Here is a 27491-nt window from a genome sequence, read left to right on the forward strand (position 1 = left end):
GTACTCAGTATTAATGCTCAGGGATAGAAACAGGGTTGTGACTACCCAAGTAGTCTGTAAAGATGCAGAAAATGCAAGAGAATTCCCTTGCCCTGCCTGTTACTTATTCTTACACACTTCCAATTATGTCAAATTATGACCATATGGAAGAATAGATCTACTTTAGGTTTTGTGGAGAGCTTGTGAAAATTTGTTTACCATATTTCTTATAGTTTCAAAGGAAGAACTACAAACTCTTCATATTTCAGAGAATCCTAGAATATCTCATGTTGGAAGGCACCCATAAGGATCATCAAGTCCAACATTGTGCTCGTCGCAATTCTACCTGAAACTAAACCATACAACTAAGACAATTGTCCAGATGATCCTTGAACTCTGAACGGTTTAGGGCCATGACCACTTCTCTGGGGAGTCCATTCCAGTGACCACCCACCCTCTCACTGAATAATCTTTTCCTAATGTTCGATCTGAACTCACACTGACACAGCTTCATTCTATTGCCCTGTGTCCTATCACTGGTCACAAGAGACAGGAGATTAGCACCTTCTCCTCCACTGACCCCCTTGAGGAAGTTGTAGACTGTGATCAGGGATGAGGTCACCCCTCAGCCTTCTCTTCTCCAAGCTGAACAAGCCAAGTGACCTCAGCCACTCCTCAGAAGTCTTGCCATTAAGGCCTTCAAATTTTTCCTTCAAATTGAAGTGAAAAGAGAGCATTAAGAGTACTTTATTTCTTGAATAGTTTTTGTTAGAAAAGCAAAAGCTATAGCATACAATAGGGACATAAGGAAAGTGTAATTTCCCCTTTCTTTATAGATGTAAATTTAACTAAAGGAACAGTATTTCTAATACCTACAAAAGAAAAGATGCCAAACAGACCAGCCTTACTTAATAAGGTCTCCACCCTTGTCACCTTAGGAATCTTCTTGCACATCTCAACAATTTCTAGAAGAAACCTCCCTAGAGATCAGTGGGAAACAGAATACACTGCATCTCCTTGTATCATTGGAGCCTGACACTATGCATATGAGTGCACGTACGTGCATGCAGATGCACAAAACGCAGGCACCATTCCCTGCCTGGTTCAATAGGATTTCAGAAATAGTCCTCAGCCTCACACTCTGGTCGGGTTTAGGAGCTTAAGAGTAAGAACTCTGCCCAACGGCTCCCTACTCCATTAACCTACTTGAAGACAGAGTGGGTTTGTGTTTCTCTCTGTGCACGAGAGTAACAAACAGTGTGGGCACACAAGCAACTGAACTAGATGGAAGTGGTATTTTAATAATATGGGCTAAGTGAAAACTGTGTTTACACCTTCATTGGTTTCTTCTGTTTTGCTAACATTTATGTTTTTTGCCTAAAGGATCTATGTAGTCACTTTGGAAACATTAAAATCCAAACCTGTACTTTAAAATGAGTCTCATATTCACCTTCAACAGACATTTTCATGTGCCTGAGAGAGATGTTCTCATCTGACAATGACTGGAGTGCAACATTATACCACATTTTAAGCTTTGAAATTGGACAGGACATGTCAGATTACTACTCCAGCTTTAATTTCTGCTGCTGTACCACAGAGCTGCTGCCTCAGTTCAAAACAATGCTAAGAAATACTGATGGGTTTTTTCTACTTTCTGCCACAAGCCTAGCACTCCTTAAGCAGAATTCCTTGTCCCTTGATTACCTACAAGCTTCTGATTTATGGAAGCAAGGAAGAGATTCTGCTCTTACAGACCCATCTTAATTCAGTATCAGTAATTACTATCTGGTTGGGAGAGAAGCAGCTAGATTTTAATTACTACTTAAAACAGCAACTAACTAGGCTGCTTTTTCCACAACATCATCAAAAAAAACTGATACAAGCTCTGAAAATCAAAATGCGCAAAGAATTATAATGAATATCTAACTAGTTAAAAGGCAAGTAATTAAGCCCTCAGTTAACAATAGAGAATACATGCAATTAAGCAGACTAAAAAGTTTCAGAATGTAATTTCACACCTTGTTTAGCATCCTTGCTTATTTTCCAGAGCAGCAAAATGCAAAGAGAAATAACATCAGAGGCAGACAGGATGAACTGTCTGGTTATCTAGCAATGCATAGTATTTTGTAAGGTAGAACAGAAAACAGCAGTTCATAAACAACAACACACCAAAAGGCTAATTTATCCTAAACATTGTAAGACACTCAAAAGACCAATCTGTACCTCATTGGCTGGCACAGAAGGAAACAACAAACTGCAAGATTACAAGCACTGGTAGTGAATCACGAAGTGCTTACACTACAGCATGCTGAAACTGTTGAAATTTATTGTGAGACTATACTAGTTTTACACACATTGGTACATATGACCCTGCTCCAAAAAGTGACACAGAATATCAGAGCTCTGACTATAAAATATCCTACTAGCAAGAAAGGAGAAAGAGCAGAGAGTAAACAGAGAAAGAAGGAAAAAGAAAACAAAGATATAAATAAAGATCTCGTTCCTTTCCCCTCTTTGGAAGCTATGAAGTTGAGGAGAGAAGAATCAACAAGGTAAATTCACCTCCTTATTCTGTCTGCATTAAAAAGAGAGCGTTTTTACATTTAGTGTTCTATTTTAGCACACTGAAACCAATCCCTTCTGTTTTTCTCAATATAAACACAAACTGATGCTACCAGAACTGGCATTGTAACACAAATTAGAATTTGAATTCTCAAACTATTAGAAAAGTTGCAAGGCATTTGACAACAAGAACAAAATCTTGATCAAGTTCTACAAGATGGGAGGTTGGGGAAACACACAGGGGGAATTAATACAAAGCCTGGACATTATCTCAAGTAATGGTTTCTGCCACCACAGACAATTTGGCTAAGAGATAGATTCAAATTATTCTGTCTGGGGACAGCCACAGAACACAGAAGTGGCATACAAACTGCTTCCACCAGAAGTAAGCCAGGTACTTTAACTTGCTCTGTTTCCAAGAAATAAGATCTCAGTATCTTCTGTCAGGCAGCCTTCACAGTGTTCTTCATACTGACCTAAACTTAACTAAAACTATCTCTTTAGTTTGTTTTCTCTATCAACTGTAAGTTGCTTTTATTTACAATCTGTAAATTGTATTTTCAGACCATAAGATTGTGACTGACCCAATTCTTCGGAGGCCAGGGTGAGGAGGGGGTGAAGAAGGATTAGATTGATTGCTGCTTTGCTTTGATTTGTTGTTCTTTTAAATAAAAGTTCACCACTCTGATATTGAGACAGGGTCATACCAACAACTATTACAGAAGCTTTGCAAAACAGATCAAGCAAAAGACTCCAGTCTTAGAAATCCCTCTTCTACCATGCAAAACCTGCCACTTGAAAAATGCAATGACTTTGAAAGGTGGACAAATAGCTACTAAGATCAGATCACTCAATTAATTTTAATATGTGATCTAAACCAAGGTATGAGTCCATGTCTCTGGAGACAAAAGACTAGAACTTCAATATGCACCACCCTCTCCTCTCTCATCCCTGGAATGAATGCTTTAATGCACAATTATGCCGTCCTTCCAAAACAAAAATGAAGTCACTGTCTTTACTTATTCTTCCCAAGACTACCAGTGCTGAAGTTCTAGTGTCAATCAAATTCTCAAGTGAGGGAACAAATTCTACATAGCAGCATGGAGATGTCTTTATATGAGTTCATGTAGCTGGGCTCTTAGAATACACAGAAAGCAAAGATATTAACAGAGCCATCCCATGGGTCTTCTTCTCACATATAAAACAACTTCTACATAAAAAATAGCCAAGATGCATCATTTTAAAGCTGGCTGCAGCAACTTCAAAGTTTATCTATCATTAGCCTCTACAGTTCCATCATATTACAAAGAGATAAATACATGTATTTCCCTGAAGGGTGGCAGAGAAGAAGTATATGATCTCTTACCACAGATTATGCCTCAGTGACACAATTCAGCCTATAACCTCTCATAAACTGAAAGAGCAATTAATTTTGAAGGAAAAAAATAATCTGTAATTCAGGTAAGCTTGAATTACAGTATTTTTGCTACTGATAAAATTACCATAGCTACTATCTCAACTAGGTCAAGTGAAGGGACAGTTAAGTCCACCTTTTCTAAACGGCAAAGTTTTGTTTGTTTTTTGCACTAAAGTTATTTCAATTGAATTGTTAATTTCCACTTTGATGCTTGCTGAATTTAAAGACCAAAAACACTAAACAACACAGAAACAAGTTGAAAAAGAGAAGCCAGAAGTGAAACAGTGGCTTTAAGATCATATCTGGCATTTTAACTCAATAAGGCTACTCACTTCAAACGTGAATAAATAAGCATGCAGGAACCTGCCAGGCTAATGTTTCCATGGTTTCATATAGACCTAAATCTCTTAAAAGCACAACACACAGGTACATCACGTAAAGCCACTTGTTCTTCTAAGAATGTGAATGCTTAGGATACAGACTCAAACAGATTTATTGGCAAGAAAACTAGTTAAACTTATGTGAAACTTCTGTGGACCACATACACGGATTGTCAAAAAATAGTGGTATACATTTCCAGCAAGTTCAGCTATCATTGCACTCCATCTGACTCAGCTGTAACCCAGCCAGGCCTGCAAATGACTTTGAGTGTTAAAATCTTTGCTAAATGAAAGAAAGGCTGCTGAATCAATCAACTGATCATTTGCCAACTGTCTATATTTAGGAGAGACTGTCCCTCTGAGTGTTTAACTATTTACCATTTATTGCTACTTCAAAGTGTCAAACACATTCCAAATGGAACAATTCTGCTTGTGATTTTTTTTTTTTAAAGGCAAAGTCAAAAGAAAAGTTCCTTTCTTTCCTCCTGTGCCACTGACTGCAGAACAGTGCACAAGGTGCACCAGTCAGTACACCATCTGGATTCTATGTCTCCACTTATTTCCACGAGTTACAAAAGTATGGTGGTATCTGAAGAAACAATTCAGAGGTTTCTCCTTCCCTATCAATGCATCTTTGCTCAGGATTTTCTAACCACTATTTTACAAGAGCAAGAAAGTATTTATTAAGTATAGTAATTCTTACACCCTGTAAGAAAATGTAGCACAATAAGAGTAACCTTAGGGAAAAGGTCACTTCAGCATGATGGTCTATCACTGAATCAAAGGCTGATTCAGCGACTAACTTGGTCAGGCACTGTATACAGAGCCATTTCCACAAAGAAAACTAAACCAGAATCAAAACTGTAAATTACATAAAAAGACATAAAACCAATTATTGCTATCAAAATACAGCAAAATAAAAATTTACTTAACAGTATAAACAGGCAAATCCTGTCAGGTATACTGCAAAATCTCAGTGTGGTCCAGACAGAAGTTGACATAAGGAGGCTCAAGACTAATAAATTGAGGCTAGAGGAGAATGTACAAAAGAAGATTATGTCTGTGCAAGATGGAACTGGGCCGGTGCATTAGGTCTATTAGGTCTATTACACATCATTCAGTTACTGTCAAATGATACAATAAAAAAGGAAAGAGAACTATGTGACGTCACCCAGGCGTCACTGTTTTCTGAAATGTTCCTAACCTTTTCACTGTTCGTCCTCTACTTTTCCTGTGCTGCAAACCATTTGCATCTCATTAGAACAGGTGATATCATTCCAGCCGTTAAGGACCTGTCTAACTTGTTGTCACCAAGCTCTCTTCTTTGGAGAAAAAGAATATAACAGGAACGTTATCTAGTCATTTAAACTCTGACCCTGATCTTCCTCAGGACTCCAGGCTGGCAAACAGGACTTCAGAGCTGTTCTAGTCCTGTTCCTTGCATACTTAAATCTCACACCTTCTCCCCACTTCCTGGAAAAAGCTCACTGTACTCTCCAAATCAGCATGGCTATAAGCGGAGCTTTTATTCCTTCTCCTTCTACTGCACCTCTCTCACAGGGACATATATAACATATACAGGGACTAACAAAACCATCCTACCCATCACTACAGCTTGTAATCTTGGAATCACGTTCAGTTTAGACACATACATCCTTCCCATTCCAAAATCCCACATATGGTTGGGTTTTTTTTCTCATTAACCTCTGCAATCTACCCTCAGAGTTAATACTCTGGCTCTCATTACTTAACGGTTTAATCATCTAAGCATTATTTGTCTTCAGCAGAGGTAACATAGCAGCTTTCAGAACCACGCTATGGAAAACTTTCCCCTAGTCTGTAGAACTGACCCCGCCTCACTATCTCTGTCCATACAGGCCTCTAAAAGTTCTCCTTGCTCCAACACATTAAATACAATCCTATACTATATTTTGTAACTTTTTCAAACCTTCCTCTGCTTCATTTATCACCTCCTAGTCAATAACAAAATGTTAACTTTTATCTCCAGCTGGTCAACAGCAGAGGAATGGAAAGAGTAATTAGAGCTTCTAATTTCCTCCTATGTAGTCCACGTATACCTAAAGACATGTTTCCAAGACTCCAATCTTCCTTCTTCTGTCTCCTATTCAAAGCCTCCCTCTACCAAAATGCTAACAAATAGGTTATGATACACAAATGTTATCACACCTATTACCACCCTAGTACTACTTTACATTCACCTGCTTCCTCCTACTTTTCCCAAATTACTTTACAGACTCTTTAAGAAACAGATTGAATAGATTTTTTTTAATGAAGTATTTGCATAGCATTTAGTACAACATTTAGCACAATTTCAATTGAATTGTTAATTTCCATTTTGATGCTTGCTGAATTTAAAGACCAAAAACACTAAACAACACAGAAACATGAAAAAGAGAAGCCAGAAGTGAAACAGTGGCTTTAAAATCATATCTGGCCTTTTAACTCAATAAGGCTACTCACTTCAAACATGAATAAATAAGTATGCAGAAACCTGCCAGGCTAACATTTCCATGGTTTCATATAGACCTAAATCTCTTAATTAAAAGCACAACACACAGGTACATCACGTAAAGCCACTTGTTCTTCTAAGAATGTGAATGCTTAGGATACAGACTCAAACAGATTTATCAGCAAGAGAACTAGTTAAACTTACATGAAACTCCCGTGGACCGCATACACAGACTGACAAAAAATAGTGGCATACCACAGTAGCATGCTTAAATAATAGTATGAGTAGCATGATATCCTAGTACGCTGACATATACTGCACTAAAATGTCTTTGGAATTTAATCCTGGGTAGAACAAAGTACAAATGTCAGCTACACATGAAATGATTAAAAAATTCAAAAAGTTATTCAGAATGGAATTTGGTTTAATTTTGATGAACCTGATGTACTTCACCTTGTCCAATGGAAAATTCCCTAATATGTGCCTTATTCTTCCATCTCCACTCTCTGTGTGTGCATGAGAGCGTGTGTGTTTGTGAAGAGGGTGAAAAATCACTGCACCAAAGGCTGATGAAAGACAGGGTATGCGTATTATTTATGTCCTCCAAAACTAAGAAAATCCATAGGGAAAAGGTATTTTTAATTCTCAGCTGCTGATAAGTACTTGTAGACTGTATGATTTCAGTGGAACTGTAAAAAGCTATTTAAAACCTCAATATATTTTCCTCACGACTGTCAGTTGCTTTTTGAATTACTTTTTCACATGTTCATCCCATTCATCTTTTATTTTGCTTTTATGGAGGACCTTCCTCTCCTTCCTCTGGAAGACCATTCTCCCAGGTAAAAGACCTCATTTTCAGGAAACATTCTCTTGTCTGCTGACTATTTTGCAATTCCTTATTTATAACTATGTACCTGAATGAATGATTGTTTCTTTGCATTGCTTTTAGTACTCCATAGATACAGGCTGCTTTCATGTCTCAGCTCAGCAGTAATTTAATTTAGAAATTTAATCAAGTTTTATGTTTAGCTCATTTTTATTCCTTGGAAGCAAATTCTTTAAATCATTTTGGTTTGGTTCTCTGCATTCTCCCTCCAGTTAAGAAATATTTTGGGGAATACGGTACCCAAAACAGAAGGAAGCACTCCAGTTAAAATTGTGTAATGATGATGCAAAAAGTCTACAAGACTCATAACTCTCCCTAATAAAGATGTGTATGTGTCTATAAACATACAAAAGTCTGTTACTGCCTTACTATGAAATATGGAGGCTGCATTCCAAAATTGCACTCCAAAATTCCCTGCAAGCATGTCTTATTCGCATTACAGTGACACTCTCATCTTCATCTTCCTATTTTCATGCTCTCAGACTTCTTTCCTCGTATTGAATGTATATTTGGAATTATGCTTCAATAAAATTCCCCAAAATATTTTTCTAATCACTTATCTCTTTAAGTCCCTCAATATTACTCTATTGGCTCAGCACACCTTACAACTATTCTTTGTTTAAATATACATCTCAGAATCACATTAATGCAATGTTTACTCCTTTTTTTTCCACATTACTAATGAACCATGACTCTGAAGTTCCTGCTGCAGAGGTTTCTTCTGACTGATTTAAGGAATAAAAGGTTAATCAGCTGTAAGACTGATCCTAAAACATTTTTAGGTGTAGGTGCAACTTACATGATTTTTCTGACTGAAGTGAATATCATTACTTGTACTCTTTATGGTGTGCATACTGTAAGCGCCCAGCTAAATGGAGTCCAGTCCTCTGTTTGCTAATGGATTAATGCAAAGAAAATAGATGAGAAGGATAAAACTTGATTCCTTATCTCAGTGCTTGAAAGCTTTTTTTTACCCCTCTGCTTAGCTAAGTCCAGCAATTTCTGGGAAAATAACTTCTCCACTCCTGTAATGTCTTTCACTTCCGATAAAGCCACCACTTTAATCCAATTAAATCAAATATTATTTTCAAAGTAATCACGGCCTATCATTGAGAACAAAACTCCAGACAGGCAAATAAAAGGCAATACACATAAACATGTAAGTGACTCAGCTTATTTTGAAACTACGGTCCCATAAATCTGCTCAAGTCATACCATCATCACTAACTGTTCTTTGAACTTCTTTGCCTCAGAAACAAGTACAACATTAATTTTCCATATCTATCAAAGCAATGCCTTGGAAGCCTTTTTATTATTCTCAAGGGCATCTCCCTGGCCACAGGCCTGGCCCTCACTTTGGAAAATATCCAGTCACATAGTGCAATTTTTGTCTAGGCACACCTTTCTGGGGACATTATTCTCCATTTGCCCAGTGCGTTATTCTGTCACGTATAACATGGGTCTAGCTATAGTCTCTTTTCTTACAGCAACAAGGGATTAAAAAAAAACTTGGAAGTTTTAAGGGCTCCGAGTCTTTTTTGGTTTGCTTTTTTTCCCAAATGCTCTTAACTGCTGAAGATGACACAGCACTTAGAAAGATTATTTTGCCAGCTAATCTGCTATTCTCTGCAGAGGGAGGACCATCTTTCAACTGCTAGTTTGAAGCAGTTTGCTGCAGTATGTGGATATCTCAGTATCATCTACGCATTAAGCTCTTTCCAGCCTCATTCTGTCCTCTTTGACTTCTCCAAAGCCAGCATATGAAGCCTTAGGCTGTCCATTAAGCACAGACCTAAGGCCAAGGAAAAGTACTGGCTGGCAGCCGTTGTCTCAGCAACTTTAAGGGGTATTGTGTCAATTTTTAGGTGGTTTTTTTGTTTTCAATTCTTACAGTTTCTCTCTTGACAGACTCTCTTGATTTAACTTCTCACAATCATTCACTTTCACTGCAAACAGTCTGAAGCACATGAGAGTACTTCAAAATTACCAAATTTAACTACCTCATGCAGCATACAGTATTTGACATGAAAGAACTTACTAAAGAAATAATTTCTGAATTTTCACTTCTTGATTTAATTGCCTTTGACATTTTGATAATCATTCTGATAATAATTCTGAAGTTGCCTCACTGAAGGCTTAAACTTTTTATTTTTCTAATTAAACTTTACAAAATTATGTATGGACTCATCAGTCACTCGTCTCCCACTTGAGAGCTTAGCTGTTCCTGAAAGAGTCTAACCCAAAGAGAGACTAAATTGCCACCAAACATATGAATAACTTAATATATTGAGGAAGAGACAGCAAGGTTTTTGGAAGTGTGACATTTTTGTACAAAAGTCTTTTAAAGCGTTTTGAATAATTCAACAAGCATGCAGAGAAGGACAAGCTAGACAACGAATTATACTTCAGTCTTGAAAAATATTACTGAGAAGTTTCCTAGAGGCTAGTAAAAAAAACTAAATGACCAAAGAAAAAGGGAGTGTGATCTCTTGTGGCATAATAAAGAACTAAAAGTTACGAAACAAAGGATGGGAATGAATGGTTTGTTTTCACAATGAAGGAAAAATATTTGTGAAGGATTCCTCACAGTGATATCTGCAGGGATATGGGCTGTTCTTCATATGCAAAAATAATAAATAATATTACTTCCAGTAGAAAGGGCAGGCAAATAAAGACAAAAGCTGCAGACAATACCAGAGTATTCAGAGAGTCAAATCTAAAACTGGGTACAAGACCTGCAGAACGGACTCATGACATTGAGGGACTAGGTAATAAAACAGTAAATGGAAATGAGGGTGGAGAAGTGCAGACTAGGGAAAATGTGAGGAAACAGCCCCACCCCCATTTTTTAACTATATTTACATACCATATAGTCAGAGTGCCTTTAAAATGGGTACTATTAAGCAGAAAAAAAACCCTTGTATTCATTTTAAGTGATATTCTGAAAGCACTGGAAAAATGCTTTCTGACAGTAAAAGAGAGTAAGAATAGAAAGTAAGTAGAATACCAAGAAAATGGGCAAAAATTTGAAATGTTCTTACACTACTGCCAAAGTCTTTTATGCATGCATGCCTTAAATGCAGCAGGCAGTTCTGGGGTCCACAACATTCAAAGGATTGACAAAATTACAAAACCTTCAGAGAGAGACTGCAAGGATGAGAGAACAGTGCTTGTAAGAAGGGGTAATAGAAAACCTTAACTCAGAAAGGCTTGGGAAAATAGCAGGGTATGCGGTAATACTTAACATTGCAGAGAAAGTGAACAGAAAATACTCATTCACAGCATAAGAACCATAGAACACTCATTAAAATTGTCAGACAGATGGTTTAAAACAAACAAACAGGGATATTGTCCCACTCATGCAGAGCATATGAAAAAATTGTAGAATTCACTGTCTCGGAGATTTTGTGTAAGCCAAAGTATAAATTGATTTAAGTAATTAAAAAAACAAACCAAAATATAGTCAAATTTTAGAAGATGGCTCAAGCTGTGGCTTACACAGTAGTTCAGATACACATTTTGATCGAAGCTTTTAACACCTGATTAGCAGACTTGTATATTCCACCACTTACAATCCTCCCTTGGCAAAGACAGAATACTGGTTTAGAATGACCTTTGGTCTCACATAGTCTCACTTATTCTCACAGTATTCTCTTAGGGAATACTGGAGAAAAACCTGCAGAAATTAACTGTAAATGCCAAAAAATGTTAGTACACCATCTCTTGTATTCTGTCATGTTTTGTCTTTTAACTTTCTTCCCCATTGGTTTTACATAGATTACACAAAACAATTTTAAAAATCGGTACTGAAAATCACTAAAATTGTTCTATGACTATGTCACAAGTCAAAAAAGCAAAATTCAATGTTCTTAAAGAACAGCCCAATGGAGATTTTATTTACTAATAGATAAAACACAGAGAATTTTCCTCTCTAACAATCAATTAAGGTACACAATACAAAAGTCTTGGAAAACAAAAATTTTGCAAGTCTTTTGTATGGCATACTCCACGGCTACAATCTGCTTCATATGGAGAAATAGCCTTGATTAATATTGCAGCTGTAGCCAGACCCAAATGAATGATGAAGCACTTGCAGTAATAGGTTCTCGTGCAGAGTCTGGAGCAATTGTTCTTCTGGAGCTATTGTTCATGAGAAAAGAAAATTTTCGTTAACTCGTGCCGTGTAGTACTCACACAGCCAGTGTACTGTAATCTGTTTAACTTAACAAGATTACCTACTATGTGAAGTACTGGCACTACAAGACTAGCATCATCAGGTCTCTGAAATACAACTGCAGGGCTTTATTGTCTTCCACAGACATCATCACTGCAGTAGCACATAAACATAATGCCGCTTGTTAGTTCTGAGCCTCCACCCATTTACCTGAACAGCTTTACCTTATATCAGCAGCAAAACATAGACCCTTGTTGGCCCTCAACTCAGTCTACAGCTATCTTCTATCAGCAGAGAAAAATTCCCCACCAAAGGCTTGACCAAGCAGGAAGGAAAACACATCAGCCATCTGATTTGCAGAATGTGCATATTCAGTTACTGTGGCTTTACTTACCGTAGTACAAAGTAAATTAGCAAACTGAAGTCAACACGTAAGATTTATAAGCCTGCTCTAAAGCAAACACACTAGTGCTCAGATGTTTCCTCCCCAAGCATGTTCAGACGACATGACCATACAATGAAACATCACAGTCAAAAAGACACTCCCTCCCACAATACTCCTGTAGAGGAGATCCACTCCAAAACATGCGTTTTTCTCCCATGGTTCAGGAGGTACAAAGAAAAGTCTGCATTTCTTTTGAAAGCTCACATTGCAGAACACAAAAAAAAAAAAAGGGCTGTTGTTCAGTCACTGTTCTCTGCTTCGTATAAATTAAAGAAATAATATTATTGATTATTGATGAGTCTCTTGAGATTATAGTTTTCCAGACAACTCCTTTCAGATTATCAACAGCTACTTAGAAAGATCATGCAGGATTTGCTTTTAGCAGTAAAATCATACTGTTCTTACTGCTTGCCACTTGCTAGTGTTGCAGAGGGGACTGCTATCATAACACAATTTGTGTCAATTAACATTAAGACCGCCCTTGATGTATTTGTATAGAAAACGTTAAAACCAAATGTTCCATTCAAATGTTACAATATGTGAAATCCCAGTCTGAAAATGTATTATTTCTAACTGCACTATGCAGCACCTAACAGTGCTACCAAAGTTTAGACTGTTTACATGAAAACATAAGAGAAACACTATAAACTCCTAAAAACATGTACACAAACAACTTAGCTGGCAAGTGACCAAGATGACACACCTCATGTTTATGCTTAACATCCGCCAACACAGCTAAATACTACAGGAGCCACCAATGGATTCATTTTCTCTTCTATTTTGCTAGTCGTCTAAAAAAACTGCCTTAATTCTCTGATTTCCAACACACGCATGAAAACAAAAAATGGTATAACAAACTATCCTTTACAAATTATTACATATAGAGACTGATGGTCATCAGAGAAAGAGGATCTCGGTCTGCTTCAGATTGCTCACTCATAACAGGTCTATGAAACTGGGAAGGCTCTATACTTCTAATTATCAAGAACGAAGGTTACATTTAGCTATCCACAGCAACTCTTCAAAGGGTGGAGAGGGGACCCTGCAAGCACATAGATCCCAAGCGCCCAAAAAGACAGCAGCTGTAGAATTTTCTTTTACTAATCCATTAATTGTCCTATAATTGAAAGTACTTCTCAAAGCCGGGACAGCTAGACAGAGTGCACACTGCCCTTGGACGTAAGAACTGTAAAACCGAGTTGGGCACAGAAAAGCAACAGTCACCACTGGAAAGGAGCTGGCCTGGGACCAGTCTTAAAAACATCCTACTTTTGCACTGCACATAAGGAATGAAAAAAAAAAAAAAGGCCACACTATTTGGGGACCTATTATCTATCACTGTAAACGAAATAAACGCACACCACAAGGCTACTGACAGAGGCATTTGCGAACAGGACCTAGATGTCTCCGCTTCCTAAAACAATATTAACTACCTATGGCAGACGAGGCACGATTATGTGCTTCATCATCTTTGCATACCGCTCAGTTATTTTTTCATATTTATATATATATATTTATTTATCCAAATTTATCCCCTACTCCTTTATGCAGACCGTAGAAACGATGAGTTTAAAGTAACTTCTGATATTTTTCCCCCCGTTTAACTACACAACTTGATGCGTCCTAAAGTATCTAGAAAGCCGGGAATCGCCCCAAAGCGGCATTATTCAGCAACACCCCGAAGGCAGCGAGGCGTGAGCAGGCACCGCACCCTCAGACGCCCCGTCCCCGCGCCCCAAGGAGCTGGCGACTCACCAGGCGGGAGCGGGCGCGCCGCAGGAACTCCTCCATGCCGCCCGCCGCCCGCAGCGCTGCCCCGCGCCGGAGCACCGCCCCGCCCTTGACGTCACCGTGCCGCAGGGGCTGCGGGCGCGGCCGGACCAGAGCCCTGCGCCAGGGCCGCGTCCCGCCCCCGGGACACGCCCCGGGTGTCGGAGGAGCAGGTGTGCGGGCAGCGGAGCTCAGGGGCACAGGCTCGGGTGGCCTGGGGTCCGCTAGCGGGGGACAGGTGGGAACCGGAGAGCCTGCCCGCGCCCCGGAGGGGCAGCGCTGGAGTTAGGGTTTGGAGTTTGGGCTCAAGTTAGGCCTTGAGTTTTGGCTCGACTTAGGCTAGAGTTAGGGTTTACAGTTTGGGCTCAAGTTGGGGCTCGAGTTAGACCTCGAGTTTGGGCTAGAGCTTGGGTTTAGACTTTGGGCTCGAGTGTGGGCTCAAGTTTTGGCTCAAGTTTGGGTTTAGAGTTTGGGCTAGAGTTTAGGCTACAGTTACAGTTCGGACTTTAAGCTAGAGTTAGGGTTTAAAGTTTGGGTTTAGAATTTGGGTTTAGAGTTTGGGTTTAGAGTTTGGGTGTAGAGTTTGGGTTTAGAGTTTGAGTTTAGACTTAGGGCTCGATTTAGGCCTCGAGTTTCGGCTCAAGTTTGGGTTTAGAGGTTGGGCTAGAGTTGGGGCGTAGAGTTGGGCGTAGAGTTGGGGCTTAGAGTTTGGGTTTAGAAGTTTGGGCTACCCTTTGGGCTACAGTTAGGGCGTAGAATTAGGGCGTAGAGTTTGGGCTACTGTTTGACCTACAGTTAGGGTTTAGAGGTTGGGCTGCAGTTAGGGTTTAGACGTTTGGCCAGACTTTGGGCTTCAAGTTAGGGCTTAAGGTCTGTGCTTAAGGTCTGGGCATAGAGTTTGTGCTCGAGGTAGGGTTTAGAGTTAGGGCTGGAGTATAGGGCTGGAGTTAGGGCCAGAGTTTGGGTTACAGTTTGCCTTTAGAGTTGGGGTTTAGAGTTCGGTCTAGAGTTTGGGCTGGAGTTTCGGCTACAGTTTGGGTTACAGTTGGCCTTTAGAGTTTGGGTTTAGAGGTTAGGGTAGAGTTAGGGCTACAGTTTGACTACAGTTTGGGCTAGAGTTTGGCTACACTTTGGGCTACAGTTTGGCTACAGTTTGGGCTACAGTTTGGGCTACAGCTAGCCTTTAGAATTCAGATTTAGAGGTTGGGCTAGAGTTTGGGTTTGGAGTTTCGAGTCTGAAGTTTTGAGTTTGGGCTTCGAGTTTGGGCTTCGAGTTAGGGCTACGGTTAGCCTTTAGAGTTCGGGTTTAGACGTTGGGCTAGAGTTTCAGGTTTGGAGTTTCGAGTCTGAAGTTTTGAGTTTGGGCTTGGAGTTTGGGCTACAGTTAGGGGTACATTTAAAGTGTAGAGTTGGGGGCTAGAGTTTGGGCTGGAGTTAGGACTACAATTAGGGTTTAGATCTTGGTCTGCAGTTAGGGTTTAGAGCTTGGGTAGAGGTTTGGCTAGAGTTAAGGCTTGGAGTTGGGGCTTAGTATTTGGGTTTAGAGGTGGGACTTAGAATTTGGGTTTAGAGTTGGGGCTTAGAATTTGGGTTTAGAGTTGGGGCTACAGTTATAGTGTAGAGTTAGGGTTTAGAATTAGGGTTTAGAGTTTGGGCTGCAGTTAAGGTTAAGGGTTTAAGGTAGAGTTTTGACTGGAGGCTGGGCTAGAGTTTGGGTTTTGAGTTTGGGTTTTGAGTTTGGGTTTCGAGTTGGGGTTTCGAGTTGGGGATTCGAGTTGGGGATTCGAGTTGGGGTTTCGAGTTGGGGTTTCGAGTTGGGGTTTCGAGTTGGGGATTCGAGTTGGGGATTCGAGTTGGGGATTCGAGTTGGGGTTTCGAGTTGGGGATTCGAGTTGGGGTTTCGAGTTGGGGTTTCGAGTTGGGGATTCGAGTTGGGGTTTCGAGTTGGGGTTTCGAGTTGGGGTTTCGAGTTGGGGATTCGAGTTGGGGATTCGAGTTGGGGATTCGAGTTGGGGTTTCGAGTTAGGGCTAGAGTTTGGGCTACAGTTCGAGTTTTGGGCTAGGGCTAGGGTTTGGGTAACAGTTTGGGCTACAGTTTTGACTGGAGTTTTGGTTGGAGGTAGGTCTGGAGGTTGGGCTAAAGATCGGGCTACAGTTAGCATTCAGAGTTCGGGTTTAGAGGTTGTTCTAGATTTAGGGTTTAGAGTTAGGGTTTAGAGTTAGGGCTACATTTTGGGATAGATTTAGGGCTAGAGTTTTGGCTAGAGTCTGAGCTAGAGTTTGTGCTACAGTTTGGGCTACATTTCGGGTTTAGAGTTTGGGCGTAGAGTTTGGGCTACAGTTAGGGCTTAGGGTTAGGGCTTAGGGTTTGGCTACAGTTAGGGCTACAGTTTGAGTGTAGAGTTAGGGTTTAGGTTTAGGGTTTAGAGGTTGGACTAGAGTTATGCTTCAGAGGTTGGGCTACAGTTATGAGTTTAGGTTTAGAGTTAGGGGCTACAGTTAGGGCTCCTGTTTGCGGTCTAGCGTTTGGGTTTGGCATTTGGGTTTAGCATTTGGGTTTAGAGTTTGGGTTTAGAGTTTGGGTTTAGAGTTAGGACTGCAGTTAAGGTTTAGGGTTTTAGCTGGAGTTTGGGCTGGAGGTTCGGCTACAGTTTGGGCTACAATTTGGGCTACAGTTAGCATTTAGAGTTCGGGTTTAGAGGTTGGGTTAGATTTAGGGTTTAGAGTTAGGTTTTAGAGTTAGTGTTTAGAATTTGGGCTACAGTTTGGGTTCAAGTTTGAGCTACTGTTTGTGCCACTGTTTGAGTTACAGTTAGGTTTTCGAGGTTGAGCTGCAGGTAGGGTTTAGAGGTTTGGCTAGAGTTAGGGCTTAAGCTATGGGCTTAGCGTTTGCGCTTAGCGTTTGTCTTAGCGTTTGGGCTTAGGGATTGGGCTTAGGGATTGGGTTTAGAGTTTGGGTTTAGAGTTTGGGTTTAGAGTTTGGGTTTAGAGTTTGGGTTTAGAGTTTGGGTTTAGAGTTTGGGTTTAGAGTTTGGGTTTAGAGTTTGGGTTTAGAGTTTGGGTTTAGAGTTTGGGTTTAGAGTTTGGGTTTAGAGTTTGGGTTTAGAGTTTGGGTTTAGAGTTTGGGTTTAGAGTTTGGGTTTAGAGTTTAGGGTTAGAGTTAGCTTTTAGAGTTAGGGTTTAGAGGTTGGGCTAGAGTTAGGGTTTAGAGTTAGGGTTTAGAGTTAGGGTTTAGAGTTAGGGTTTAGAGTTAGGGTTTAGAGGTTGGGCTACAGTTTGCATTTAGAGTTTGGGCTGGGAGTTTGGGCTGGAAGTTTGGGCTGGAAGTTCGGGTTTCAAGTTCCGGTTTCGAGTTCCAGTTTAGAGTTACGGTTTAGAGTTACGGTTTAGACTTTGGGCTGCACTTAAGGTTTAGAGTTTGGGTTTAGAGTTTGGGCCTGAGTTAGTGTTTAAAGTTTGGGCTAGAGTTAGGCGTTAGAGTTTGGGCTAGAGTTAGGGGTCAGAGTTTGCGTAGAGTTAGGGTTCAGTGTTTTGGCTGCAGTAAGGGTTTTGAGTTTGGGTTTAGTGTTAGGTGCTAGAGTTTGGGCTACAGTTTGGGCTGCGGTTTGGCCTACACTTTCTGCTACAGTTAGGGTTTAGAATTAGAGTTTAGGGTTACGGTTTGGAGGGGGTTTAGAGTTTGGGCTGCAGTTAAAGTTTAGAGTTTGGGCTCAAGTTTGAGCTACAGTTTGGGCTTGAGTTTGGGCTACATTTTGGGCTAGAAGTTGGGCTGGAGTTTGGGCTGGAGTGTGGGCTACAGTTAGCATTTAGAGTTCGGGTTTAGAGGTTGGGCTAGAGTTAGGGCTTAGAGTTTGGGTAGAGTTAGGGTTCAGAGCTTGGGCTGCAGTTAGGGTTTACAGTTAGGGTCTACAGTTTGGGCTACAGTTTGGGCTACACTTTTGGCTACAGTTAGGGTTTAGAGTTAGGGTTTAGAGTTAGGGTTAGAGTTTGGGCTGCAGTTAAAGTTTGGAGTTTGGGTTTAGAATTTGGGCTACATTTTGGCTGGAGTTTGGGCTGCGGTTTGGGCTAGAGTTTGGGCTGCAGTTTGGGGTGCAGTTTTGGTTTAGAGTTAGGGTTTAGAGTTTGGGCTAGAGCTTGGGTTTAGATTTTGGGCTAGATTTTGTGTTTAGAGTTTTGTCTAGAGTTTGAACTAAGGGGTAGTATTACTGTTAGGGGTTAAATTTAGGGTTAGGCTTACGTTTAGGGTTAGGGGGTAGGGCTTAGGTTTAGGTTTAGTGTTAGGGGTCAGGTCAGGGGTCAGGATTAGACGTGGGGGTCAGGGTTATAGTTCGATTTAGTGTTAGGAATTTAGTGTTAGGAGTTAGGTTTAAGGTTTGAATTAGGGGTTAGGGTTAGTGCTAGAGGTGAGGGTTAGGGTTAGTTTTAGGGGTTAGGGTTAGGTTTGGGGCTAGGGTTAGGGGTAGGGTTTGGGTTAGGATTATGTTAGGATTAGGATTAGAGTTACTTTAGCATTGAGGCTAGGGTTGTGGTTAGGATTATGTTACGGTCCTGATTCATACTATGTTTTAGCATTGTGTTAGAGTCCTGGCTCATCTGTAATTTAAGCTTCACTAAGGCAAGAGTAGTTTAGTGGCTGCAAGAAAAGGTGAGAGTTAGGCTAAGGTACTTCTATTTAAAAATTAGTCAGATAGGACAACTAGTTCTGTGTTAGTGGTTTTGCACAATAGGCTGTGAATAATTATGCAATATCTAATACAGTAATTATGAAGACAAACAAGTTGTTTGAAAAAAAAAGTTTCAAAATATATATTTTACAAATATTTTCAGGGAGCTCAGATGGGTTCTGTTTTGTTTACAACACAGCTGTACTGGAGCCCTCTCTGGATTGCCAGCATGTGGATCATAAAAAATCCACAGGGTTCGTCTAAGCTTAGTGGAAGACCACTCAGATATTACTGTGTAAGGATATGTTTATTGACTCTGCCCATAAGCACCTAGAGAGACCTATTCATGGGATGTGTGAAGAAGTAATTAGTCAAAACACTTTGTTTACAGTATATGGGAGTAATTGTGCTTATTGCTAAGAGGCATAAGAACATTAATTTGCTTCCTGTTTAGCAAATTCAGCTTTTTATTCTCCCACTGTTTTCTGTCCAGAATCTGCCTTCTGACATGGTATTTTATTTAATACGTACACAGCAAAAGTGACCCCTTAAAACATTAGTATCTTGAACTCAGTTTCTCTGCTATAGCAAGCTGGATTTTTTGGTTTTTACCTTCTTTTGCAAACTTCAGTGAAGGGTAGTATATACTTTTTCCATTTTTTGCGAGATCATATTTCTTACTTAGAAAAGCATTTTTAGTAGGCCTCAACTCTTCATCTCAAATTACATAGCAATTCCTGTATTGCAATACTTCAGTTTCAATTTAAGTTACAAGTAGGAGAATACATTGCGCAAAACTTCTAAACTTTCAAGAGACCTTTTCTATAGGATAGTAGGAAAACCCAAGTTCTGATAGAGTTCTGAAACACACTAATGTTTCCTATGTGTTCAGAGGAAGAAATGTTCCAGTACGTGTAACAGAATTTGGTTTTTTGTAGAACGCTGTCATTTACAGGACTTTGCTTTGTGTCATTTGCATGGTGCTCCAATTCACTCAAATATTTTAATGAAGATGTATCTTTCAGTTTTATATGGTTACAATACAGACTGGGTGGGAGGGGTTCAGTTCCCCAGAACATTAGAATAGGAGTATACGACTCGCCAGAGCAGACTGATCATAACAGGCAACTCAGTAGCAGGATCTGTAAGATATCACGGAAGAATTAACAAATCAAATAAGAGTAAATTGCACTCATAAGAAAAAGATTGTTAATAAGGAAGCAAGAGCCTTTAGCTTTTACAGTAGTATCTTCAATACGCTGTAAAATAATACACAAGAGAAAAAAACTACCAGGTCTCATAGCACTTAATTTATTAATAGTTAGCCATTGCCAACTCCTCAATGAGGCACAACTTCATTGGAATAATAAATCTATACTATTCGGGTTAGTTATTTATAGCGGGCAAAGGAAAGACACTGAATACTAGTGGTGAGAGAGCACCGGAGAAACTGTGGATCCTGCAGTTTATATCTAGGTCCACTCTACAGTCACCATACGGCCTTTCATTGAATTCTACAATCCTGGACAGGGACTCCAGCCCTTCAAGATTTCATTTCTTTTCTCTATACAGGGGATGGAAACCTAGGAGGCTGCTTTAAAAGTTGCTCAACTGAATATATATGAAATGTGTCTGTGGGCACTTGAGTAAGATAGAGTCCTAACCCTAGCCCTAACACAGGTAACCCTAATCCTAACGCTAATATTAACACTAACACAAACTCTAACTCTAAACCTAACCTTAACACTAACCCTAACCCTACCTCTAAGGCTAACCGCAACCTTACCCCTAAACTCAACCCAAACCTAAAACTAACCCTAAAGCTAACCCTTACTCCTAACCCTAACCCTAAACCTCTAAAGTAGAGGGCAGAGTTTCTGGAGCCTAGGCTGTCTGCTAGCTTGCACTACCCTGGTAAATGGACGCTGAAATGGTCATTGCCTCTTACCCCGACACCCTTGAGATTTCCATTGCTTAGTTTTGCCATTTGTAAAAACAGATTGCTGAAGGAATAATTCTCCAGACAACTACCCCCCAAAAAACCGAGAAAGATTGAAACTGCATGTAGCAGCAGCAGATTAACAGGCATTGACATTGGCGCTCAAGCCTCTTTATTTTCAGAGTCTCCATATGATTTCCACACTCATGAAAGTTACTGCTTCTTTCTTACAGGTTTTACCAACAGGACATATACTTAGAGTCTCCAGTTATACAGTCTTCTGTATCAAGCATCTTCATTTTTTGTGAGTATCAATACATTTCAATGTTACTGACACTTCCCAGTTTTACATGTTTCAAACACACTGGTCAGCCTATAAAGATGGACAGAGAGAAACCATTTTAAATATCAGAAGACTCTTCTCCTCCAGACCTGAAGACTGTCCATCAATAATACATAAAACCTCTACACTGTGAAGGCCTCCTGTATTTCTCTAAAGAAGGTAGGCCTGAAAATGGAGTTAATGGACATCATATCCCTGTTGGACTGCTGATTTGCCCGATGTAAAACAAATACTAATAGAAAACTATGTTCTCAAAGAGATGACTGTTGTTTATTTCATTACTTTATTCCCAACCATACATTTCAAGGTGAAGGCTTTGTAGCTGTCCCTATTGCTCATATGAAATACTAGGTATGGTGAAAATGAAGTTGCTGTTGCTTTTCCAGAGGAGTGGAGAAAGAGAAAGGAAAAGCCATGCCTGGCTAGGAAATAACTTCTACCAACCTGATACAAATATCTATTGAGGTTTTTCAAAGGCTGAAAGCATTAATCTCGTTTTAGCTATGAATAACACATAATTTTTATGTTACAATAGTCCATTCTGGTCCTCCATGTGAAACTGAGTAAGATACCAGAGCACATTTTTGAGCCAAGCCACACTACTAATTTCAAGCCAAAAAGCACCACTGAATCAATACCAAAAGTACTTGGAGTTATTCCAAATGATGGCTGATTTAACTGTTTCCTTTGTGAGGCAGTACAGGCAGACTAGCACAGACAATAAAACTGCAGGTGTAGTCCCTCTCAAACTCCAACTGGTAAAAAAACCCAACCAAACGACAAGAACAACAACAAACATGAAATAAAGAGCATGAGAAGCCAGAACCCATATCAATCTTCAGTTAGCACTAAGTCCATTGAAACCATGTTCCAAGATTGTTCATCAAATTTCAGTACTACTGAGTACTAGAACAGGTTATTACAGAAGTCATTCTGCTGTGCTGCTGCCTCTTTGTTATGCCACTTGGGTTGAGAACTTGGTCACATGTTCCATGTGACTATTAAGAGATGGAGTATTTTACTTAATTTGCACAACCTGAATACGGGCTTGTTGTATTAAACTAGTCCCAGGTCAAAGAAGTAATTCTGACAGATATGCTCAGCTTTGAAAGTTAAAGCTGCTACCAAACCACCTGTCCACCTACCCCTCATCTGGAAGTTAATTGAAGGAAACTTATTCCCATTACACTAATGCTCACTAGTACCATTCAAACTATGCTGACAGTATGTTTCCAAGGGACAGTGATCTCTGTCAAATTAGGGGGAAAGGGCTTACGCTGTTTGCCTTAAATCATTAACACTATTTGCATCCCATGCATGTGGGTCAAAGTCCTTGAAGATAGACGTCTCAGGAACATCCAGTCTTGTGCTTTTGACAATAAGATTTTATACTGCGGTGAGCACAAGGAATTTCCAAGTTAACTATAGGAAAATAAGAGTTAACCATACATAAACATCTGCTGCTTTATAGGTAACTGTTAATCAATTGCATATAGTGAGTTCATTGATTTTTGTGTTATTTAGCAGAAGGACACAAGGGAGCATTCTTACAAATGTTACTTTGAATACAGATAAAAAAGAAGTTAAACCTTTTTTAAACCTTTAAACCAAGAAGTTGAACCTTCCCCAGATTTTAAATCAGAGAATATAATGTTAACAGAATATTCTGTGACAATAAAGCTAATTCTGAAATATTTTACAGTGAATATTATATTGACTACTATTTAAAATCCAAAAAGCAATAGAACTTCTCATTTTGCAAGCTGAACAAATATACAACTCTTTGTCATAGATCAGCTAAAAGTAATTCTGATGTTAGAAACTACTCAGTTAGTAGAATAACGTTATAATTTTTAGCCAAGTCCTCTCACTCCACAGACAAGTGCTGTAGCTATCTACCATTTTTAAGAAAGTCTTAAAAAGAATAATCTAAATCCAGTACAGTTCTCTACACTGAACTTGAATTCAGCTGGCGGAGGTGCTTGCCAAACTCCTTTCTATCATCTACCAGCAGTCCTGGCTGACTGGGGAAGTTCCACTTGACTGGAGGCTGGTAAATGTTACACCCATTCACAAGAAGGTCCTTAGAAAGGATCCCCGGAACTACAGACCTGTCAGTCTGACCTCAATACTGGGGAAGGTCATGGAGCAGGTCATCTTGAGTGCTATCTCACAGCACACACAAGACAGGCAGGTGATCATGCCCACTCATCACGGGTTTATGAAAGGCAGGTCCTGCCAAACTAACCTGATTGCTGTCTATGACAAAGTGACCTGCTTGATGGATGAGGGAAAAGCTGCGGACCTGGACTTTAGGAAAGCCTTTGACACAGTTACTCCCAGTATTCTACTTCAGAAATTGGCTATCACTGGCCTGGACAGGTGCATCCTCTGCTGGGTTAAAAACTGATTGGATGGCTGGCCCCGAAGAGTGGTGGTAAATGGGGTGAAATCCAGCTGGAGGCCGGTCACAAGTGGTGTTCCCCAGGGCTCAGTGCTGGGTCCAATCCTGTTCAATATCTTTATCAACAACCTGGATGAGGGGATCGAGTGTGCCTTTAGCAAGTTTGGGGATGACACTAAACTAGGAGGAAGTGTCGATCAGTTGGAGGGTAGGGAGGCTCTACAGAGGGATCTGAACAGGCTGGATCGTGGGTTGAGGTCAACGGGATGAGGTTTAACAAGGCCAAATGCTGGGTCCTGCTGGGTCTTTGGGACACAAAATCCCCGTGCAGCGCTACAGGCTTGGAGAAGAGTAGCTGTAAAGCTGCCCAGCAGAGAAAGACCTGGGGCATTGGTCAACAGCCAATGAACATGAACCAGCAGTGTGCCCAGGTGGCCAAGAAGGTGAATAGCACCTTGGCTTGTATCGGAAATGGCATGGCCAGCAGGACCAGGGAAGTGATTCTCCCCCTGTACTCTGCACTGGTGAGGCTGCACCTTGACTACTGTGTTCAGTTCTGCGCCCCTCACTACAAGAAAGACATTGAGGCTCTGGAGCATGTCCAGAGAAAAGCAGTGAAGCTGGTGAAGGGTCTGGAGAACAAGTCTTACAAGGAGCAGCTGAGGAAACTGGGGTTAGCCTGGAGAAGAGGAGGCTGAGAGGAGATCCTGAACAGATTTCAAGCCACCATGGAATTCAGTTAACTTCTGAAGAGTTTCAATTGTTTGCAAAGAGAAATGGTCTCAAATATGCCCCATCACCTTTTTATCTTGCAATATATGTGCTAATGGAAAGGTTTGTTCATGTATTGCAGCAATTGTTTCAAATTATGACTGAGAATAGACCCTAAAACATATAATTGCAAGTGTCCTGCCTTCTTACAAGCTGACAGAAGGTGTTCTATAGGATAGAATGGAGACGGTGATGTTTCCTCATGGGAGTCTGTGATTCTCCTTATATCATGAGATATGAGAGATAGCAATGTGTTCTGGCTGAGATGCAAGAAATCTTCTGCAAGTTCTACAGAATATTATGCATTGTAGATACCTCTTGTGAAACAAACCACAGGCAATGTCACATAACACTACCAATGAGTTATACATCCCTGTTCCTACAAGACGCTTCCAATGTGAACTTGATACTCCATAGCTGGAAAAAAGGCCAGAAAGTACATTGTTCCACATGTTTTTGTACAGTGTCTGTAAAACATTATCCAAAGAGAATCTTTGATACTAATGCTTCATTTGTAGAATTCTGTATATCTAATGATGTTAATGCATTTTAATGATTATAATGTATTTTTATATTCAAGGGGAAGAATGCTGCAAAAAGCAAATAGCTCCATGAGCAGCACTGAGGAACAGACTGACAAAGTGTTTTCTGGGAATGACTGTATTTCCTTTGGAGGACTTTCTGGTTGGAAATTGGAAGTCTGGAGATTTTTGATGATTGACATCTTAGTATGACTATTTTGATGGGTAACCTAACATTTAATAAAGAGAAATTAATCTCCAGCCTTTAATTCCTCTCCCCAAGTTAAATTTGTGGAAAAATCTTTCAAATGTGGTTGAAACTCATCAGTTCTTTAAAACTTATTGTTGGAAAACAATATCAGATGTGCAAGTAACTATTTCCAAAGGAAAACTGGGTAAAACAGACAGCGTTCTGCCAAAAGTGTTGTTAGGGCCCACAAGTGCTTTAATCAGTAACACCTATCGTTGTTATACCATTAAATGCCCAGCACCAAGGAGCATGTGCCATACACGTTTGTACAGTGGATGACTGACCAGCTAAAGGCAGCATGCAATATGAGTCCCCTGCAAAGCCGCCTCTTTTATGTGCACTGCCTCAAGCCTGTAGTATCACTACCGGTCAATATATCTTTTGGAAAGTGTGAAACCTCTTCTGGTACTTGCTGAGTACGATTTAGAAACCTGACGGAGCTGAAGCACAAAGGTAGCTGGACTGCCTATGATGAGTAAATATGACTATACTGAATGCAGCTGTGTCCATGTGGCTTCCTGTTATTTTTGCATGAAAAGCAAAGGACAGGAAAGGTTTGGAATCTTTTTTGTTACTTCTATTTTATATTTTTGAGGATTATCATAAACCAATGAGATAAATGATAGGTTTTGCATTTGTGTTATGTTTCAATAATATGTGTTATATTCAAGACATAGGCTTTTCAGCGAAAAATTCATACTGTAAAGATAATAAGCTTGGCCATTGATGATCATTAGTGTCACCACTAAGAAAAGATTCATGTTGGTGTTATTTATTAAAGCAATCAAAATGTGTTATTATGCTGCTAATTACAATATTTATCCAAACTCCCCTACTTACCCACGGTACAAATACAGTGCAGGCAGCTGTTGTAGAAGCTTCCCTGTGCATCCCTGAAAATGACTTTTTCTTCCAGCTAAGGATACTTCTGTTCTCAAAGGGAAAGAATAGAATAAATGTGGACTGTCACACTGTGAGGCAAACACTGTGGTTTTGGATGCATGAAGTTGTATTACGGGTAAAAGCTGCAGAAACGGAGAAGTGACTAAGAACTGTGGTAGATTAAAAAAACCGTGATCTGTTCTGGCTTCTACTTCAAATCAGCGTATCATCATAAAAATAAAATATTAAACAAAATATCATTTGTAATGTAAATCACCCACAAGAGAAAACAAGATTTCAAAATACTATAGCATAATTTCTATATTTGGGGCTGCTTCCTTTTAGAACGCTAGCATCAGGATTTACAAATAAAGCTTTCATATAATAAAGTCCTCCCCAGAGAGCTAAAATTAAAGGCTTCCTCCACTGTTAGCAGCACAGCAGCACACAAACTACAGAACTGAGGGTATCATAAAGCCTGCCACACCAAATAAGGAAACAAATATGAATGTTAGATAACTTATTCTAAGAAAAATAGTTTCTAATATTAAAAAAAATCTTCAGATGTATTCGGTGTCTATTAACTGTGTGATTTTTGCTGAAGTATGAGCAATGTGTTTAATAAGTCAATATTACCATTTTCAAACATTATTAAGCAGACTACTAAGATAGGTAAGAAGGTAGAATTCTGCCCTTCTTATGTGAAGCCCACCTTTCCAAAACCAATTAACTTTATCAGCAACTACAGCCTAATATGGATTATCAATATCATCTGTTCCTTTTAGTTTTAGGAAACAAAATTTGAACACGTGCTTTTTGCAAAGCAATCCCAAAGAAAAAGACACAATTGAAATAGATTATTTTGTTAGCAACGTTGGTGTGTACATCTAAGTGCACACACTGGTTGTAATCTTTTCCTCTGGATTCAATCTGTTCCTGAATGACTGCTGCATAATTGTTCTGCTTGACTGTTCATTCGCTTCAGGAGACAGAGAAAGAATCAAGGGTGCTCTTGTGACACCTCCCCAAACCGCACCTCTGCCATTCTAAACCATAGAACTCGGGTACTGTGAAATAAATATATTTATTAGTTAACACAATATTATTTCAGAAATATAGGAAAAAGTAGTAAGATAACAAGTCAGTACAAACCTGTGATGGTGTAAGATTGCCCTTCTTTTTTGGAGGAAAAGTTTTTCATGGAAGTAAGAAAAGAAAGGTTATGCAGTTAAGGAGCTTAGTAGGGAATAAAACAGTACTTAGCATCCTCTATACCTTTGCTTCCAGTATGTATCACAAAACTAGACAGAGAGAAAGATCAAATTACAGGTCATGCCCTTCTCATCTGCCAACTGCTTATAAACAGTGACTTCATAGTCACAAGATAATTGCAGTCATAATGTTAACATGCAGCATAGTTAAATGTATGTTCCAATAGGCTTTTCTGAGTGCTGAGTCCAGACTATTTACTTGCTCACTGAGCAGTTCTGTTCACTTTAGCAGAAATGGGTTTTTTTGTTTGTTTATTTATAGCCTGAAGAACACTATGAAATACAAGTAGAGCAGATTTTTTAAAAAAAAAAAATGGTAGTAATATCAGTAACTAGTGGAACTAAAACTGAGCCTAAAAATAA

At 39.7% G+C, this 27491-nt stretch overlaps 1 protein-coding gene and 1 long non-coding RNA gene across 6 annotated transcripts in view; one reads left to right on the top strand and one right to left on the bottom strand.

Moving 5' to 3' along the window:
* Nucleotides 1-14244, bottom strand: part of PRUNE2 (prune homolog 2 with BCH domain) — a 131080-nt gene extending 116836 nt beyond the window's left edge. For all 5 annotated transcript variants that reach the window (XM_054053846.1, XM_054053845.1, XM_054053843.1 and 2 more), the window contains exon 1: nt 14069-14244. In XM_054053846.1, the coding sequence (XP_053909821.1) occupies nt 14069-14104 (36 nt within the window). In that variant the 5' untranslated portion in view covers nt 14105-14244. The remainder of the gene's footprint in view (nt 1-14068) is intronic.
* Nucleotides 14245-18909: 4665 nt separating this feature from the next.
* Nucleotides 18910-24916, top strand: LOC128850356 (uncharacterized). The gene is made up of 3 exons (XR_008447700.1): nt 18910-19042; nt 20920-20990; nt 24785-24916. It is a non-coding gene; the product is annotated as an uncharacterized LOC128850356 (long non-coding RNA).
* Nucleotides 24917-27491: the final 2575 nt, after the last annotated feature.

The sequence above is a fragment of the Cuculus canorus genome, chromosome Z, assembly GCF_017976375.1.
Source record: "Cuculus canorus isolate bCucCan1 chromosome Z, bCucCan1.pri, whole genome shotgun sequence".
Taxonomy (NCBI): Eukaryota; Metazoa; Chordata; class Aves; order Cuculiformes; family Cuculidae; genus Cuculus; species Cuculus canorus.